Source organism: Myotis yumanensis, unplaced genomic scaffold (assembly GCF_028538775.1).
Source record: "Myotis yumanensis isolate MYYU_CA2020_CCGP unplaced genomic scaffold, mMyoYum1.0.hap1 SCAF_8, whole genome shotgun sequence".
In the NCBI taxonomy this organism is placed as follows: domain Eukaryota; kingdom Metazoa; phylum Chordata; class Mammalia; order Chiroptera; family Vespertilionidae; genus Myotis; species Myotis yumanensis.
This window is the reverse complement of record NW_027223759.1, coordinates 8839877-8855268: the sequence shown is the minus strand read 5'-3', so window position 1 is coordinate 8855268 and position 15392 is coordinate 8839877. Positions and strand designations below refer to the sequence as shown.

The window sequence follows — 15392 nt, the reverse complement described above, 5'->3', positions numbered from 1 at the left end:
TCTTTATTTTATAGCAGATGCCACGAGGCAAAGTAGGGGTGTGATCAAGTTGTTCACAGCATTCTCATGAGTTTCAACCCTACTCAACTACATGCACCTGATCTCTATCACAAGGCACGTGGGGCCACGTGTTCGGACCATAGGTTCAAGCTTACAACCACAGCCGTTGGCTATAATTGTGCTGGGAGGGCCCTGCCCTCCAGCTGGGACTTCCACGTGGCAATGAGAGGACCCTGTCCTTTCATTAGTCCGAGGCTTGGACCTGGCCAAAACACTGTAGCCACGCCCCATACTGATAATTTTGCATGGCCCGAAAATGGTGTTATACTAGTACATATCCAAATGGCCCCTGGCAGAAAAAGGGTTCCCCACCTTGGTTTAGACTCTCACTGTGGGTCTGACAGTCTGGATCTGGTAACCTGAGCTGAACCCACCAAGAACGAGCATTGTTGGGGAAAGGCCACGTGTCCCTGTTCGCCCACCCGCTGCTCCCTTTCTCCACTCCCCTTGCTCCCTGCAGGTCAGGGTTTCAGCAGCGACACCACTCACATCTGGGACTGGGTAGTGCTGTGCACTGGAGGATGTTGAGCAGCATCCCTGACCAGGACCCCCCGCCCCAGTTGTGGCAACATGTCTCCAGACTTTTCCAAATGTCACCGGGGGGTGCGGGGGGGGGGGGGGGGGGGATAAGGGGTGGGCACAAAATCTATTACCCTCAGCCAAGAACCGTTGCTTTATTGGGTGGTTTAATCTGAGCAACATCACTGCCTCTCCTAATTGGTGCTGTGGATGAAGAGGAGTACATAGGAGCTGCCAGTCACAGGCGGGAATGAGCCACAGAATTGACAGAGGATGATAACAAAAGAAGGCTGTCTCCGGCCTGCCATTTAAACAATCTACCCTATTAACTCCCACTTACATGTCTGGGTTCAGTGTAATATTAGCAATGGTTTTTGTTTGCTGTTCTAAGCATCTGCCTCATAAAAACTAAGATGTACTCGCCGAAACCGGTTTGGCTCAGTGGATAGAGCGTCGGCCTGCGGACTGAAGGGTCTTAGGTTCGATTCCGGTCAAGGGCATGTGCCTGGGTTGCGGGCACATCCCCAGTGGGAGATGTGCAGGAGGCAGCTGATCGATGTTTCTCTCTCATCGATGTTTCTAACTCTCTATCTCTCTCCCTTCCTCTCTGTAAAAAATCAATAAAATATATTTAAAAAACAAAAACAAAAAACTAAGATGTACTCATGTCAGCCTTATATGTATTAACTTATTTAATACACCAACTCCATTAGGTAGATGTGTTATTATTATCCCCATTTAAAAAAAATATATTTTATTGACTTTAGAGAGAGGAAGGGCGAGGGAGAGATAGAAACATCGATGAGAGAGAAACATCTATCAAGTTGCCTCCTGCATGCCCCCCACTGGAGATCAAGCCCGCATCCTGGGCAGGTGCCCTGACTAGGAATTGAACTGATGACCTCTTGGTTCATGGGTTGATGCTCAGTCACTGAGCCACACCAGCCGGGCATTATGATCCTCATTCACTGAAGCACAGAGGTGCTTGGTAAGTGGGGGAGAATGAGGCAAAAACTGAAACGCATGCACCTTCCTGAGTCCAGGCCCTTGGACACCATGTAGGCCTCCTCACAGGGCTCACGCCATTCCCAGATGAGCAAGACAGGCCGCAGAGTCTCCTATAGGCGGCATAGAGTTCATTCATTTATCAAACATTCCTATGCGCTTTCTAACAGTGTGCCAGTTATCAATGCCTTCTTCTTGGTTCCAAATCCACCTTCACTGAGGGACACTCAGGAGCAAGGGGCTTCTTCCTGGTTTAGTCCGTCCCTGTGTTGTTGCTCCTGCAGCATGTGGTTGGGGTGTGGGACCCCCAGAGGCCCTTACCCCAGCAGCTTTCAGTGGCAGCTTCTGGTCTCAAGGGCCCCCCTGCTGGCTCCCCAGATAATTCCACATGCCCCTGCAGGTGGTTTGCTGGCCAGTTTTGCAGGTGCCAGCTGAACTCAGTGCGGCCAGTGGCATCCTGCAGCTGGGCCCAGCGTGGGCCGGCTCCTCTGGGGTGGCTTCTTGCTCACCGGCTGCTTGTCCTCTCGTGGGACACAGCCACATCCTCCCTACAAGGGCAGAATCTCAGCCTTGGGGGCAGGAGTGGGGGAGGGGAGGCTCTCCCAAACTCTTCCCCTCCTTGGGAACTCTGCCTGGGCTCTGGGCACAGGCTCAGCTGTCCCTGTATCTGTTACTCCTGTACACTTCAGTAGCTAATCCCCTGTTACTAATGATTACTTCATGTACATAAATATATAAATGTACATATATAAAATTTTTATATATATGTACATATACATTTATATGGACATAAAGCTCCCCCATATAAATTTATAAAGCTTCCCCATTGCTCTGTGGTTGGTTACTGACTCCTGATTGGAACCTGATGCAAGCAAAGTGCCAGGCGTTATTCCAAGTGCTTTGCAAATATTAACTTCCTCAACCCTGTGACAACTCCAGGGGAGGTATGGTGACTAGCCCCGTGTACCCGCAGAGAAAGCCAGGTAACCGATGGTTAGAAGCGCTTGGACAGCCAGGGGGAGGAGGGGCCTGAACGCGAGGCCAGTGGCTCCCGGATGCAGCTTTAGCGGCTCTGCGCGCTGCCCGTCTTCTCTGGATTCCTCTGCACGAGTCATTTAGACTCCAGACTTTTCTAGGGGCCTTGGAGTGGATCACTCGTTCATATCTGCTCTCTTCCCTGTAGTTATTGAGTACCTACTGTGTGTCAGGCATTGTCCGGGGGTAATGACATTCTTGGCCGGCTTGCTACATAATGATGGCAATTTCCAGAAAGTGTGTTCTCTCAAAGACTAGGAATAGGTAAATAGAATTCCAACTGACATATCTGACGTTAAAAATAGGATAGCTTTCTGTGTTTGACAAGAAGCCTTTTTGCACTTATTTCTGTAGGAATTTTTGTTTTGTTTTGTTATTGCTGCAGCCATGGCTCTGAAATACATTGTGTGTGTGTGTTTGTGTGTGTGTGTGTGTGTGCGCGTGCGCCAGAAATGTACATACTTTCTCAGACAAACACATTTGCTTTAGAATGTATTTATTCTCTAAACACTGTGTGTGTGGCCGGTTTCCCTGTGAAACTTGAACCTCATGGTAGCATCAAAAGCCCCGCTGAGCTGCAGGGAGCAGAGCTCACAAACAAGGGGGCTTCCAAAGTCAGTCGCCAGAAGTTCTTTCTAAGGACCCCGTGAGGTGCGAGTGCACTGCTCAGATGGCGACTGGGCCCAGGCCTGTGCTGGAGGGGCTGCTGTAGTGACATTGAACGCTGGTTTTGTGGGCCTGCCTCCCGGATTGGGGAAACTAACACTAGACAAAAAAACTTCTGTAGGACTTAAAAGCTTGTAAAAAGCAAAAGGGCAAACAAAATTCCTTGGTAATCGCTGGCAATGAAAAGTATGAAAATCGCGCTTCAAATTGTGAGGTAACAAGAGAATCCCTGGGATTTAGTGACTTCCTATTTTCTTCTCGTAAGATTAGAGCCGTTACATTAGCTCAGTACTTTCAGAAAAATGCTGGGGCAATGTATTAGCCAATCAAGTTATTGTTATTATTAATCATCGTCTTTGCTATTTCATCGTTTCCTTAGGAAATCTGGGAGCAAGCGACGGGCTCTTCCTCTTTTGCTTCGCGTTTGGTGCCTGGGAGCAATCTGGACTCCTAGCCCACCTGTGCCCGAATTTTAGGTACGGCCTCCGAAGCAAGTGTGGTGGTAAAAAGGTGCCATTAGGCATTTCATGGGCGCTGTCAGAGAATGTCTGCTGGGAGAATAGTCTGACCATCTGTGGACACAAGAGGGCACTCTCCACAGCGGTACTGTAAGCCAGCAGGAGGGAGGGCGGGAAGGAGGAAGTGTAGGGGGAGTTGCATTCAGGCACCTTCCGGTCTAGCTGCTAGCTCCCTTCTGTTCCCTTTCTCCTCAGTTGCCCCAGGGAAAGAACTGTCCAGGCCCCGGATTCTCCCTCTCGGTTAGATCAAGATTGAGGCTCAAATCTAAGCTCTCAGATTAAAAATTCCCAAATCTCTTCCTTTGGCAAAAAATATGTAGGTCAGTCTTAGTCCAGCAACTTCTCCCAGTTGCCTCATTGGATGTCGCTTCCCAAAGAATGTCTAATCAGAACCTCTTTTTCCGACGCTGGCAGAACTGAACTGCTCGTGAACTGTGCTTCAAGTTGGAGGGAGGTGGTGTGTTTCTGGTTTCTTCCCCCCAACTCTTGTTTGGCCTTGACGGAGGCTCAGTTGTGTACTGATTGGTGCTTAACTTTCTGAGCCGCGCAGCCTTCAGCCCCCTGGGAGTCTCTACAGCACAGAGCTGGGGTACGCAGGTTCTCAAATGAAATGTAAACGTGGAATGTAACTGGGAACCCAACAGGGAGCTTTGGATTTCACAAATGGAGTCTTGGTGCAACACAGGTGAATTCTGAAGTGATTCCATCTTCATGGGAATGAAATGTCTCAATCTCTGCGAGGAAATATGTTCAAGAGAGAGGAGTGGATTCTTCTGGCTATTGTGCCTTAAGTAGAGAGACTAGAGTGCGCGCAGCCTGTGGATTTTTTAAAGGAGTTCAAAACATTTCAAAATATGTTTTTGTTGATTTTTAGAGAGGAAGGGAGAGAGATAAACATCAATGAGAGAAACATCCATTAGCTGCCCCCTGCACGCTCCCTACTGGGGATTGATCTGGAAACCCAGGCACGTGCCCTGAATGGGAATTGAACTGTGACCTCCTGGATCATAGGTCAGTGCTCAACCACAGAGCCACTCCAGCCGGACTAGAACAGATTACTACTTATTGATATAGTATTTCAATGGCTGACATTGGCACCAAAGAACTGAGATTACGGTTTCAAAATGCAAACTACTAAATGTTCACGGGATCTACAAGAAAGGCAAAATCTAGGACAGTGATGGCGAACCTATGACACGCGTGTCAAAGGTGACACGCAAACTCATTTTTTTGGTTGATTTTTCTTTGTTAAATGGCATTTCAATATATAAAGTAAATATAAAAAATATAAATCTTTGTTTTACTATGGTTGCAACTATAAAAAAATTTCTATATGTGACATGGCACCAGAGTTAAGTTAGGGTTTTTCAAAATGCTGACACGCCGAGCTCAAAAGGTTCGCCATCACTGATCTAGGAGAAAACCTAGGTCGGAACGCTTTTTGCATTTCTGCTGTTGTTGCTCCTTTGCGGCAAACTGGGAGCATTTGCTATGTGTTTAGGAATGTGCTTGAACTTCTTTAACCCCAAGGGCAACCTGAGCGAGTGAGTCAAGGCTTGGGGTGGCTGGGTCCGACCCTGCCCAAGGCAGGTGTGCACTCCTGGCCTGGCAAACCCCTTGTCTTTCTGCTGCAAGAATGATTTGAGTCATCCTTAGAGCCGGCGCATTAAACTGACATGTGTCAGTGGCGAGCCGAATCCTGATACACAAACTCTGTGCAAAAGTCCTTCTGTCTTGAAAAATTTAAATTCAGGGCCTCAGATGGAATAAACGGGAAGGCAGCCCTGGATATTTATCTTTCTTATTTGAACAAACAGCTCTTCCTTCCTTCCTGGAATGTGACTTAACATTTAAAATTCCTATGAAATCTCTGGGTGCACCCAGACCTCAGCAAGCCCTCTACAGACAGCGCAGACATCCTCCTGCACTCGGCAAAGGAAGAGACGGATGCTTGCGTGGTGTGCAGGCTCAGCCGATCCGTGGAAGAGAATCAGAAAAATGTTAGAGCCGAAAAACAAGCATTTGCACTTGAAAGAGGCCAACAAATCTGTAGGACACATGGAAGTTTGCTGGGAAGCACTTTAAACTGAGCTGCCCTGCAGCCAAAGACAGGGACTTGGGGTTTGTCCCCCCCACCCATCCCCCCGGAATCCATTCTTCCTGCCTGGGGTCACAGTAGCTCTTCCCTGCACAGCCCCATGTGCATCTGGGGAGCTGGCTACACCCCACTCCAGGAGGAGGAGCTGAATAGCATGTGCTAATGAGCAGGTCTCATTTGCTGCCCCCTCCCCCACTCTCCCCACCTTGGTGACTGGTTTAGGGAAAAGCCTGCCAGCCATCTAGGGCCAATGACATGCAAGGCCTTTGTGGGGGCTAATGTGGAAGGCACTTGCTCCATGTGGACGCTGTGGATGGACTTGAGTTTTAGAAGCAAAGTGGCCATTTGCTGCCACTCTGAATACAATGTCAGCCGCTGGAGGAAAGGAGACCTGAGATCATCAAGAGAAAGCCCTGGTCAAACGGGACCCCAAACGTCCTTGAACCCTGGACTTCTCAGTCACTGGACCAATGTTTACGGAGCTGGGCTGAGCTGAGGTTTATGTGACTTGCAACCAAGGTTCCAAATGGCCGCACAGAACCTCAGGGGATGGCCAAAGCCGGTTTGGCTCAGTGGATGGAGCGTCGGCCTGTGGACTGAAGGGTCCCGGGTTCGATTCCGGTCAGGGGCATGTGCCTGGGTTGCGGGCACATCCCCGGTGGGAGATGTGCAGGAGGCAGCTGGTCGATGTTTCTCTCTCATCGATGTTTCTGACTCTCATCTCTCTCCCTTCCTCTCTGTAAAAAACCAATAAAGTATATTAAAACAAACAAAAAAAAGAACCTCAGGGGATGGGGTGCAGCTCCGTTTGTGTGTGTGCAAGGTGCTGGCGGGGGCCACTGCCAGGCATGGTGTTTCCTTCAGGACACTTGTCCCAAGAGGAGCAGTGTTGCTCCGAGCTCTGTGCCACAGCCTCCAGCCTCTCAGGTTTTCTCGCAAGCACTACACGTACATTCAAGAAGGACGTGGGCATCAAGAACAGAAACCAGCCGGGGGTCAAATGCAGCATATTTTAATTTGTTTCAAATAAAGCAATATATGTATATATATATGTATATATTTCAGAAAAACACCAGATGTTAAATTCTACAAAAGCACATGTGTCCTCAGCAGATCATGTTTGTCTGATCGGTAAGACTGGTTTCAACAGCGACTCTCTAACCACGACCAACGGACGGATGACACCACTGCTACTAGGCCGGCTGCTGCCGGGCCCTGATCGCTCGCGAGCCCCGTAGCCACCGGCCCACCTTCCTAACCAAGGAGGGAGCACCCGGCTGGGCTGCTGCAGCGTCTCCATGAGAAAAAGCATCAACGGGGCAAGCAAAGCCATGGGAGGGATGAAGCAAGCTAGAGCTGATTATGAGGATTAGTAAAAACGATTACGAGAAGACGACACCACCCCACAGGGTCTGTCTATTCTGATTGATTCTCTTTTGGCAGCGAACTGGGTCAGCACCTCGGGCCGGGAGCCAGAAGGGAGGGAGAAGAGCTTTCCTGTCTCCCCGTTCAGGCCACCAAGGTCACGGCGGGGACCGAGAGGACCGCGGCCTCCGTGGAGACTTCTATTCTCGTGGGGCAGAGGTTGCACTGCGACACCCGGGGGACGCCGCCCCGGAAAGGCCGGGCCTCCGCGCTGTCTGCCGCGTGCTGCCTCCGCCGGGGCTTTTCCGGATGGGCAGGGGCCTCCGGGGCCTTTGTCCCCAGAGGGGCCTCGGGGTTCTTGGCACCGCCGCCTTTGTTTTTGGGGCGGAAGCCGTTGTGCGGCTGTCTCCTGTGTTCGTGGCGGCTGCTGCCCTTCACTGCTGGGTCAGCTTCATTGCCACCGCCCTGCGGCTTGGCAGACGCGTTGAGCCGGTTGTGATACTGTGGATTAAACCTTCGTCTTTGGCTATTAGACGTAGTCTGCAATAAAAAAAGGAAAAGAAAAGAGGTAGGTGTTAGATGCCAGCAAACAATGAGGACAGCGGCAGAGACCAGGGAAACCGTCTGTAAGCCCCAGGGCAGCTGTTTTACACCCAGAACAGGACAACATGCAACTGAGTCCAGCTGGTAAGACCCCCGAGCGTAGAGAACACCCGCTGTTTGCAAATGGAACTCCAAGGAAATGACCGATGGAGAGAGAGAGGTTACAAAAGTACAAGATGGGCAATTCAAGAACCAGGCCACACCAAGTCAACTTGAAACAGGGCAGAAGCACAGGCCACACAGAAGCAGGGCAATGATGATCCTCTGTGATGGAAATTTTGAGGACAGGCTGAGGAGACTACATATATGAATTTTCACTACATTTATGAAGAAAAATGGAAAATTCTATTTGTAATTTCTCTACTCCAAAACAGTTCTTTTCATTTTATTTCAAAATAAATACCCTAGTTCTGAAATGTTATCTTGGGTGAACACAGGGATGAGGTGTATCTGGTAGATCCTGGTGGGATGGTGATGTGTATTTTTACAGAGGTAATTGTTCTTTTCCTAAATGCTACAGTTGTCAGCCAACAAGTTTTGGAGGACCACAGTGAAAAACGCCACATTCGACCAACGGGCAGATGAGAACACAGGGGTGAGCAGAGAGGAAGCAGGGCCAGCGTGTCTGTGCCTGATGAACAGAAAGATACTGGAATTCCTGGAGGCCAGGAAGAGCTCAGTGCGCCGGTCCCATCTCATTGATCGTCACAGCCACCCTGGAAGGCAGTTGCTGTTACTTGTTCACTTTATTGAGGAGGGAGGTACATTTAAGGGGCTTGCCCAGGTCTTCGGTTAGAAAATGGCGAAGCCATTCCTACTTCCCGGACCCTCTCCTGATAAGAGTCACAGATAGGCTGCTACACGAACGCAGACTTTTACTGAAAATCAAACTTCTATTATTGAAATGTGTACCTTTATGAGATACAAATGTACACAAAGTTCTGAACTGGTGCAGTGCGACTGGGTGGTGGAGGGTTAGGGCAGACCCACCCCCGATAATTCTGGGCTCCGGGCAAGAGCACAAAGGCAGCCCCACCCCACCTGCCTGTACGTTGGGTCTTCCTACCTCTGGCTCCACCACTCATTGTGAGGGGCCCTGCACCCACAACTGGGGGGGCCCTCCAGCCTGCACCTCAGCCTCGTCTCCGCCCTCACAGATAACCACCCTTGGACCTGGGGGTATGCAGACTGTAGTGGGGTCTGGTCTCAAGGTGATGTATCCAGGGAAATGGTCCAAATGGGGAAGGCAGGCTCGGGGCCACGTGGGACGAGAATTCCAGGATCTCAAGTAGCTGGAGCACTTTTCAGTAGAGAGGGTACAGGTTTTGGGTAGGCACATCTCCTTGGTCTCGCTCTGTAGGGAGGGCCACAGCTGGGGAAGGACCAGGAAGGGTTGCTCTAAAACACGGGACCTTCTTGCCCCATATATATAGACAGTGTTCTAGCTTAGATATGTAAGCACATTTCAACTTAAACGAGCCATCACCTGCAATGTTTTGCTGAAAACATTAAGAACAGTGAGCTGAAAAGTATCTATGTGGATAGCATTTAACCCGGCCTCTTTCTAAAGAAACTGTGGAAGGGAAATGCAGACTACATTTTAACTTCTCGTAGGGGGTTTAATAATGAGTAAAGCACAAAAGCTGGGAAGGTGTATTAGACAATAAGGAAAACAGATGTGATCGTGATCGCACAGCTGTGCGTATGTGAAAGGCTCCCTGCTCCAGCCCGATGTTCAAGTTCACGAAGACATTCAGAGCCAGAGAAATTCTCATTGATGAGAATTCTAAAAGACTGAGACCACGAACCCAGCAGGGCCCCGGTCAGAAAACCAGCATTCTGGAAGTGTTCAATGTCTTTAGAGCATGCCCGGCGTCTGTGCCATCCAGTCCCATTTCTCGTTCCTTCTCTAGTGATAAGAGGCGATCGCTTCTCAAGGACACGCAGAAGCAGAAGGAAGACTGCCCTTTGGACACTGTGTTTTCAGGGGACACACTAGATAAGAGTGAATGATGCCACTTGAAGTGCATTCTCTTTACTGAAGGCCCAAGAGAAGAGAGAGAAGTTTGAACTAACTTTGGCCTCTTACTGATAAACATAAGCGGGAATTAAAGAATCTGAAAAAACAAATGCCGGATTTCCTCCCCCATGGTGTCAGAAGCCAGACTCCGAGTCTTGTCCCTGCATCTGTGGGAGTCCCTTCCACCTGCGGGCCAGTCCCGGGGACAGGGGTGGAGGCACTCAGGGAGCAGGGGAGCCGTCTCCCGTAGGCTCTTCGCTGACGTGTCAGGCGTGTACAGGCACTTCCTCCACACGGAAGGCCCTACGGCACCCGGACTGCATGCACCAGGGGACGCCTCGGAGCCAGCCAGGAGGGTGGAGGCCCTGGGGCCACGCCGAGCTGCTGGGGGTGGGAGGGCCTGTTGGGGCCCAGGAAGCTCTGTGTCCAGCAGTTGCTGTTTTCTTCCTCTAAGGATGAGTGGTTTCTTCCTGGCCGCAAGGACCAGGGTCTGTGGGACCCGAGGCAGTGCAGGAGCCCCCTCACCCTGACCCCGTACCTGCTTGTTGGGCGGTGTGGCCTGGTGAGCGCTGTCCGTGGTGCTGGGCAGGTTGCTGGCCGTTTTGGGGTTTGCGGCTTTGCCCTCGGAGGGCTTGTGAGTGGACTTCCTGGCGAAGTTGCTCTGTTTCCCAGAGGCCGCGTGCGCGGTCAGCAGCGGCAGCAGGGAGCTGCAGGGGGCTCTGGACGAATAGTTGTTCTTTGGATGTGTAACTGCAACGAGAAAGCAAGCGGCATTAAGGGTTGGGCCACGGCCACGGCCACGGCTGCCTTGGAAACCCACGAGGACCTGGAGCTTCATAAAAACACTAAGAAATGCTTTTATTTGTAAAGAGGTCATTCGAAAGGGCACCTTGGTGGCCGGGGACCACCAAGTTCCTTCTGTGAGAATCACTGAACTGCAGTTACAGCAGGATCATCCGAGCTGGGAGACGTGGGCAGGAAATAAGACCTCTCTGCACAACTTTAATATTCCTTAGGTCAAGAGCACCACGGGAAGGTGGGTAATGAAGTCCTGAAGTGCCCACGTGGCCTGTCCATAGCTGTGCCTGCCTCCTGGTTCCCATGGCCAACCCCACTCTCGCTGTCCTCAGACCCCTGGCCAGTTGGTCTCAGACGCAGAAGACAGGGAGGGCGGTCAGGGACACATGGCCCATCAGCGCCGTAATGTCGGGAATTTTGTCACTTGGATTGTACACATCCCCCGACCCTGGGGCTAGATCGAAAGAGGCCCCAAGGCATCTTATACTCCATCAGAGCTGCGTGATCTGGCCTTTTATCACCCCCTTTGCTCCAGCCCCGCTGCGAGGCTGCACCAAGCCCAACACTCAAGTCCAAGCAGGCCGATCAGGGATGGTTTCTCGGTGATGACCTGGCTCGAGGCCAAGGGAAGCGATCTAAGGGTGACGGCTCGAGGCCCTTGCACAGGTCACCAGAATTTGCCTGCCAGGCTGGAAAGCGAGACCCCTGAATCTTAAAATTGTCCCCAACTTTTAGAAGCAGGTTTCTCTGCTACCTGTGCTGGCTCAGACTTGATCCTCGGGTTCTTCTAGAGCAGTGGTTCTCAACCTTCTGGCCCTTTAAATACAGTTCCTCATGTTGTGACCCAACCATAAAATTATTTTCGTTGCTACTTCATAACTGTAATGTTGCTACTGTTATGAAGCATAATGTAAATATCTGATATGCAGGATGGTCTTAGGCGACCCCTGTGAAAGGGTCGTTCGACTGCCAAAGGGGTCACGACCCACAGGTTGAGAACCGATGTTCTAGAGGGTCAGGGGGGACTCGTGGGGATCAGAGGACACGAGGAGTGGAAAGGACAGGGATGTAGCTCTGGTCCGTTGGTTTCAGAGCAGAGGGGCGGTGGCATGGTGGGGGCTGTGCCAACAGCCAGGGGACTTCAGTGCTGACCAGCTTCAGTGTCAGGGAAGCCCTAACTCCCCGCAGAGGAGACCAGTGCTGGTTCAGTAGCTGTGGGCTCTCAACCCAGCTGAGAAGGAGGGGCCTTGGAGAACTAGTCTCTCCAAGAGGGGGCCTGTGACTTTTAGATCAAGCTTATATTTTGTATGCTGAGGGAAAAAAACAGCAATTTTCACTTTGACAAAAAAAAAAAAAAAAAAAAGTGCAGCCAAATCCCCATTTCTCTGCTGACTCTGAGGCTGTGGCTACTCCGCGTCCCTCACGGTCCTCTGTCCTCCTGTGGCTGCCCTTGGTGCTCTTACCCCCACCCCGGTGGGCGGCTGCAGGATGGGAAAGGATCAGCCAGTTTGTCTGCACATTAACTGCTCTAATTAAGCCTTGATAGTGAACAAGATGAACGCTAATGGCTGCACTGAAGGCTTTCATTATCTGCAGACTTCACTCAGTGCAGAACCGAGGGACAGGCTTGGGCACTCGGAGCAGCGCACCCCCAGCCGGGCCCTCAGGACAGTGGCTGCTGTGCCTGACTTATCAGGAAGACGCTCCTGGCGACCAGGTCTCTATCTCGGAGCAGGCTGTTGGGATGGGAGAGGCAGTGTATCTGGCTCTGCTTAAGGAAAGTTTGCAAAAGGTCTAAACTAGTTGCCCTGTTCCGTTCTGCTCAGTGAATCCTGAGGATTTACTGATGGGCAGTGGCATCGGGAGACTCTGAGTTCAGATCTTGACATTTCCAGTGACTTGTGTCATGCCCTTAGATCATTAAATCTCGTTGGGCCTCGCTTTAGCCCCCTGGGGACCTCGCCTGACACACCAACTCCAAGTAGCGCTGGGCTCACTGGCACAGGGTCACTGAGCCGGCGCGCACAACTCACTTTCCCCGCAGAGCATGATCTGGGCCTTGAGCTGTTCAATGTCGCAGGAGAATCGGGCCGATTTCCCGAGCTCTTCATCATATTTACGTTCGCTGACAAAGTGCTGGAGGCAAGAGAGGAGAGCAGGAGTTAGCGCCACACGACAGAGAGGGCTCACGCAGGCGCCTCTCTGCTCAGCCGCTGCCGTGGCCGGTGTTAGCCAGGTGGGGGTGAGCCGGCTGCCAGGACCCCGCGTCAGACCTGGCTCTGATCGGCCTGGAGCACGATCACCTTCCTGTCCTGGGGACACGTGTGGGTCCCGGCTTTCCCCGGCCTGGGCGTAGACAAAACGGTGATCCAGGCAAAGTGAGCGTCCGGACTCATCTCCTGAACCTTGTAGCACCCCTCACCCTCTTTGCAGTGTTTTATGTCCTGTTGTAAGTTTTTGGGTCGAGCCCATCTTCCTGATTTGGCTGATGGCCTGCTCAGGCATTACTACGCCTCAACAGAAGACATGTCATTCTTCCCTAGACACTCCTCTCTCTTTTTTTTAAAAAAAAATACATTTTTATTGATTTCAGAGAGGAAGGGAGAGGGAGAGAGAGATAGAAACATCAATGATGAGAGAGAATCATTGATTGGCTACCTCCGGCACGCCCCACTCTGAGGATCAAGCCCACAACCCACGCATGTGCTCTGACCAGGAATTGAACCAGTGACCTTCTGGTTCCTAGGTTGATGTTCAACCCCTGAGCCACACCAGTCGAGCCACCCTTCTCTGTGTTCTTAGGGGACCAGGAAGTCTGAGTAGCTTTCAGTAACTGGAAAACCCTGTCTTGGTAGAATTCCAAGTGCTGTTAGAGGAAGTGGGAAAAAGATTATCTTTCAATTCATTTGAAATGAAGATTTATGTGCAGAGGACAGAGTGAGAAATGCAGAAATAGCTATGACTCAGTTCCTCCTGGAGTTTACCAGAGAGTTTACCACGTGGCAAGGGAAACAGATACCATCAACTACAACACCGGGTGACTGTGGATATGCTTCAGGAATATAAAAGAGGAAGAAGAAGAAAAAAATAAAAATAAAACAATAAAAGGAAGAAATTATTTCCCACTGAGGGGCAGGGGAGTTATGTAAGGAAAGCATGTGAGCTGGAACATTAAAAAAAATGGGCCAAATTCTTAACAGATAATCTCATTTTCATCTGGTCACAGTGCTATGAAGTCAGTACTATTATTATCCCTGTTTTACAGAGAGGGGACTTAAGGCTCTAAGAATCTGTAGCTTATCCGAGGTTACAGGAGTTAGTCTGCTACAGCCCAAAGCCCATGTTATTAACCATATTATGTTCAGAGGGATTCTGACAAGCAGAAACAAAACTTGGCAGATGAATAGTTTCAACAGACGAGGAAGCTGGCAACCTCATACTCCTCACTTCATCCTATATAATAAAAGGCTGATATGCAAATTGTCCTCTCTATGGAGAGTTTGACCGGGGGTGGGGGTGGGGGGGTGTCGCCAGCCGGACCCCACCTGTGCACGAATTCGTGCACTGGGCCTTTAGTGTTCTAATAAGAGGGAGAGAGAAGTTGGATGTGTAGACACTGGAGCCCAGCTGTGGAGTTTGCTCTGAGGGAAATTCAGACCTTGCTCTGGGGCTGCACCTCCCGTGTGAGGGTGGATGGCCAGGCTGGAGGGCGAAGGTGGAGGCACAAAGATGAATTAGGAGGCCATGGCAACTGAGTGGGTGGGAAGCAACCAAGGTCAGAAGAGAAGGTGAGAAAGAAGAGACCGATAGTCTCCCAGGACTCTTGGGGTCCTTATTTCCTGCTCCTTTCCATGCCCAACCAAAGCAAGGAGACTGGGAGTCATTTGCCTAACCAGTTTCATGCCCAGATGGGCAGACAATCCTACTTATAAAGCCTGTTGCTTCTAAGTACTCTAGTTCCCAAGAAGTAGGTCAGAGGCTGGTGTGCACGTGTGTGTGTGCTTAGTATACTGGGGAAGAAGAGAAAAGGGGAAACTTATAAGTTGCAACTTCCTATTTTATTGTAGATACTTGTTTTTGCTTTCTGGTAACCATTTCTCCTTCTGGTAACTGTACCCCAACATGGTTTCAAAGACCCACAGTCTTGGGGGGGGGTGGTCTGTCAATCAGAACTCTTGGGCTCAATGGTGGTTGTGACCCAGTAGAGGCCGGTCAGAGTCTCTCTCTGGGACTTGAATCGAATGGGGCACAATGGCTGATGGTGCCCCGAGGAGCGTCTGGTAATTACTGCTGCCTAGTCACCCAAGCCCCCCAGGCTTCTGCCTAATAGCAGTCGGAGTCTTCAGATCCCACTCTGCGTTGGTGAGCTACACCCATGCTCTTTCACATTTAACTTGTTCTGGAGGTTAGCCAGGGTCAGTTTCTGCTGCTCACCCCTGAAATCTAGTGGACACGTACTTGTGGGTGGTACCCTTAACAAAAGGGGAACTAAGCTAGGCAAGGACGTAGGGAAGAGGTCTCCACATACGGTGTATTCTCTAGAATCCTTACTGTTCCACTACGTTCAGACTTAGTGTGTTCACATGGTATGTTTATATACACACACATAAGTTACATGAGGTGAAAATAACATCCCATCTCAGCTGTAATTCATGTTTGAATGCATTGTATTTAGGTCAGTCCCCACTGCCTAAGAAAATAGCTT

At 50.5% G+C, this 15392-nt stretch overlaps 1 protein-coding gene across 5 annotated transcripts in view; it reads right to left on the bottom strand.

Moving 5' to 3' along the window:
• Positions 1-6897: 6897 nt before the first annotated feature.
• Positions 6898-15392, bottom strand: part of SPATS2L (spermatogenesis associated serine rich 2 like) — a 151023-nt gene continuing 142528 nt past the window's right edge. For all 5 annotated transcript variants that reach the window (XM_070421783.1, XM_070421782.1, XM_070421785.1 and 2 more), the window contains 3 exons: positions 12721-12823; positions 10428-10639; positions 6898-7806 (listed from right to left, as the gene is read on the bottom strand). In XM_070421783.1, the coding sequence (XP_070277884.1) occupies positions 7411-7806; positions 10428-10639; positions 12721-12823 (711 nt within the window). In that variant the 3' untranslated portion in view covers positions 6898-7410. The remainder of the gene's footprint in view (positions 7807-10427; positions 10640-12720; positions 12824-15392) is intronic.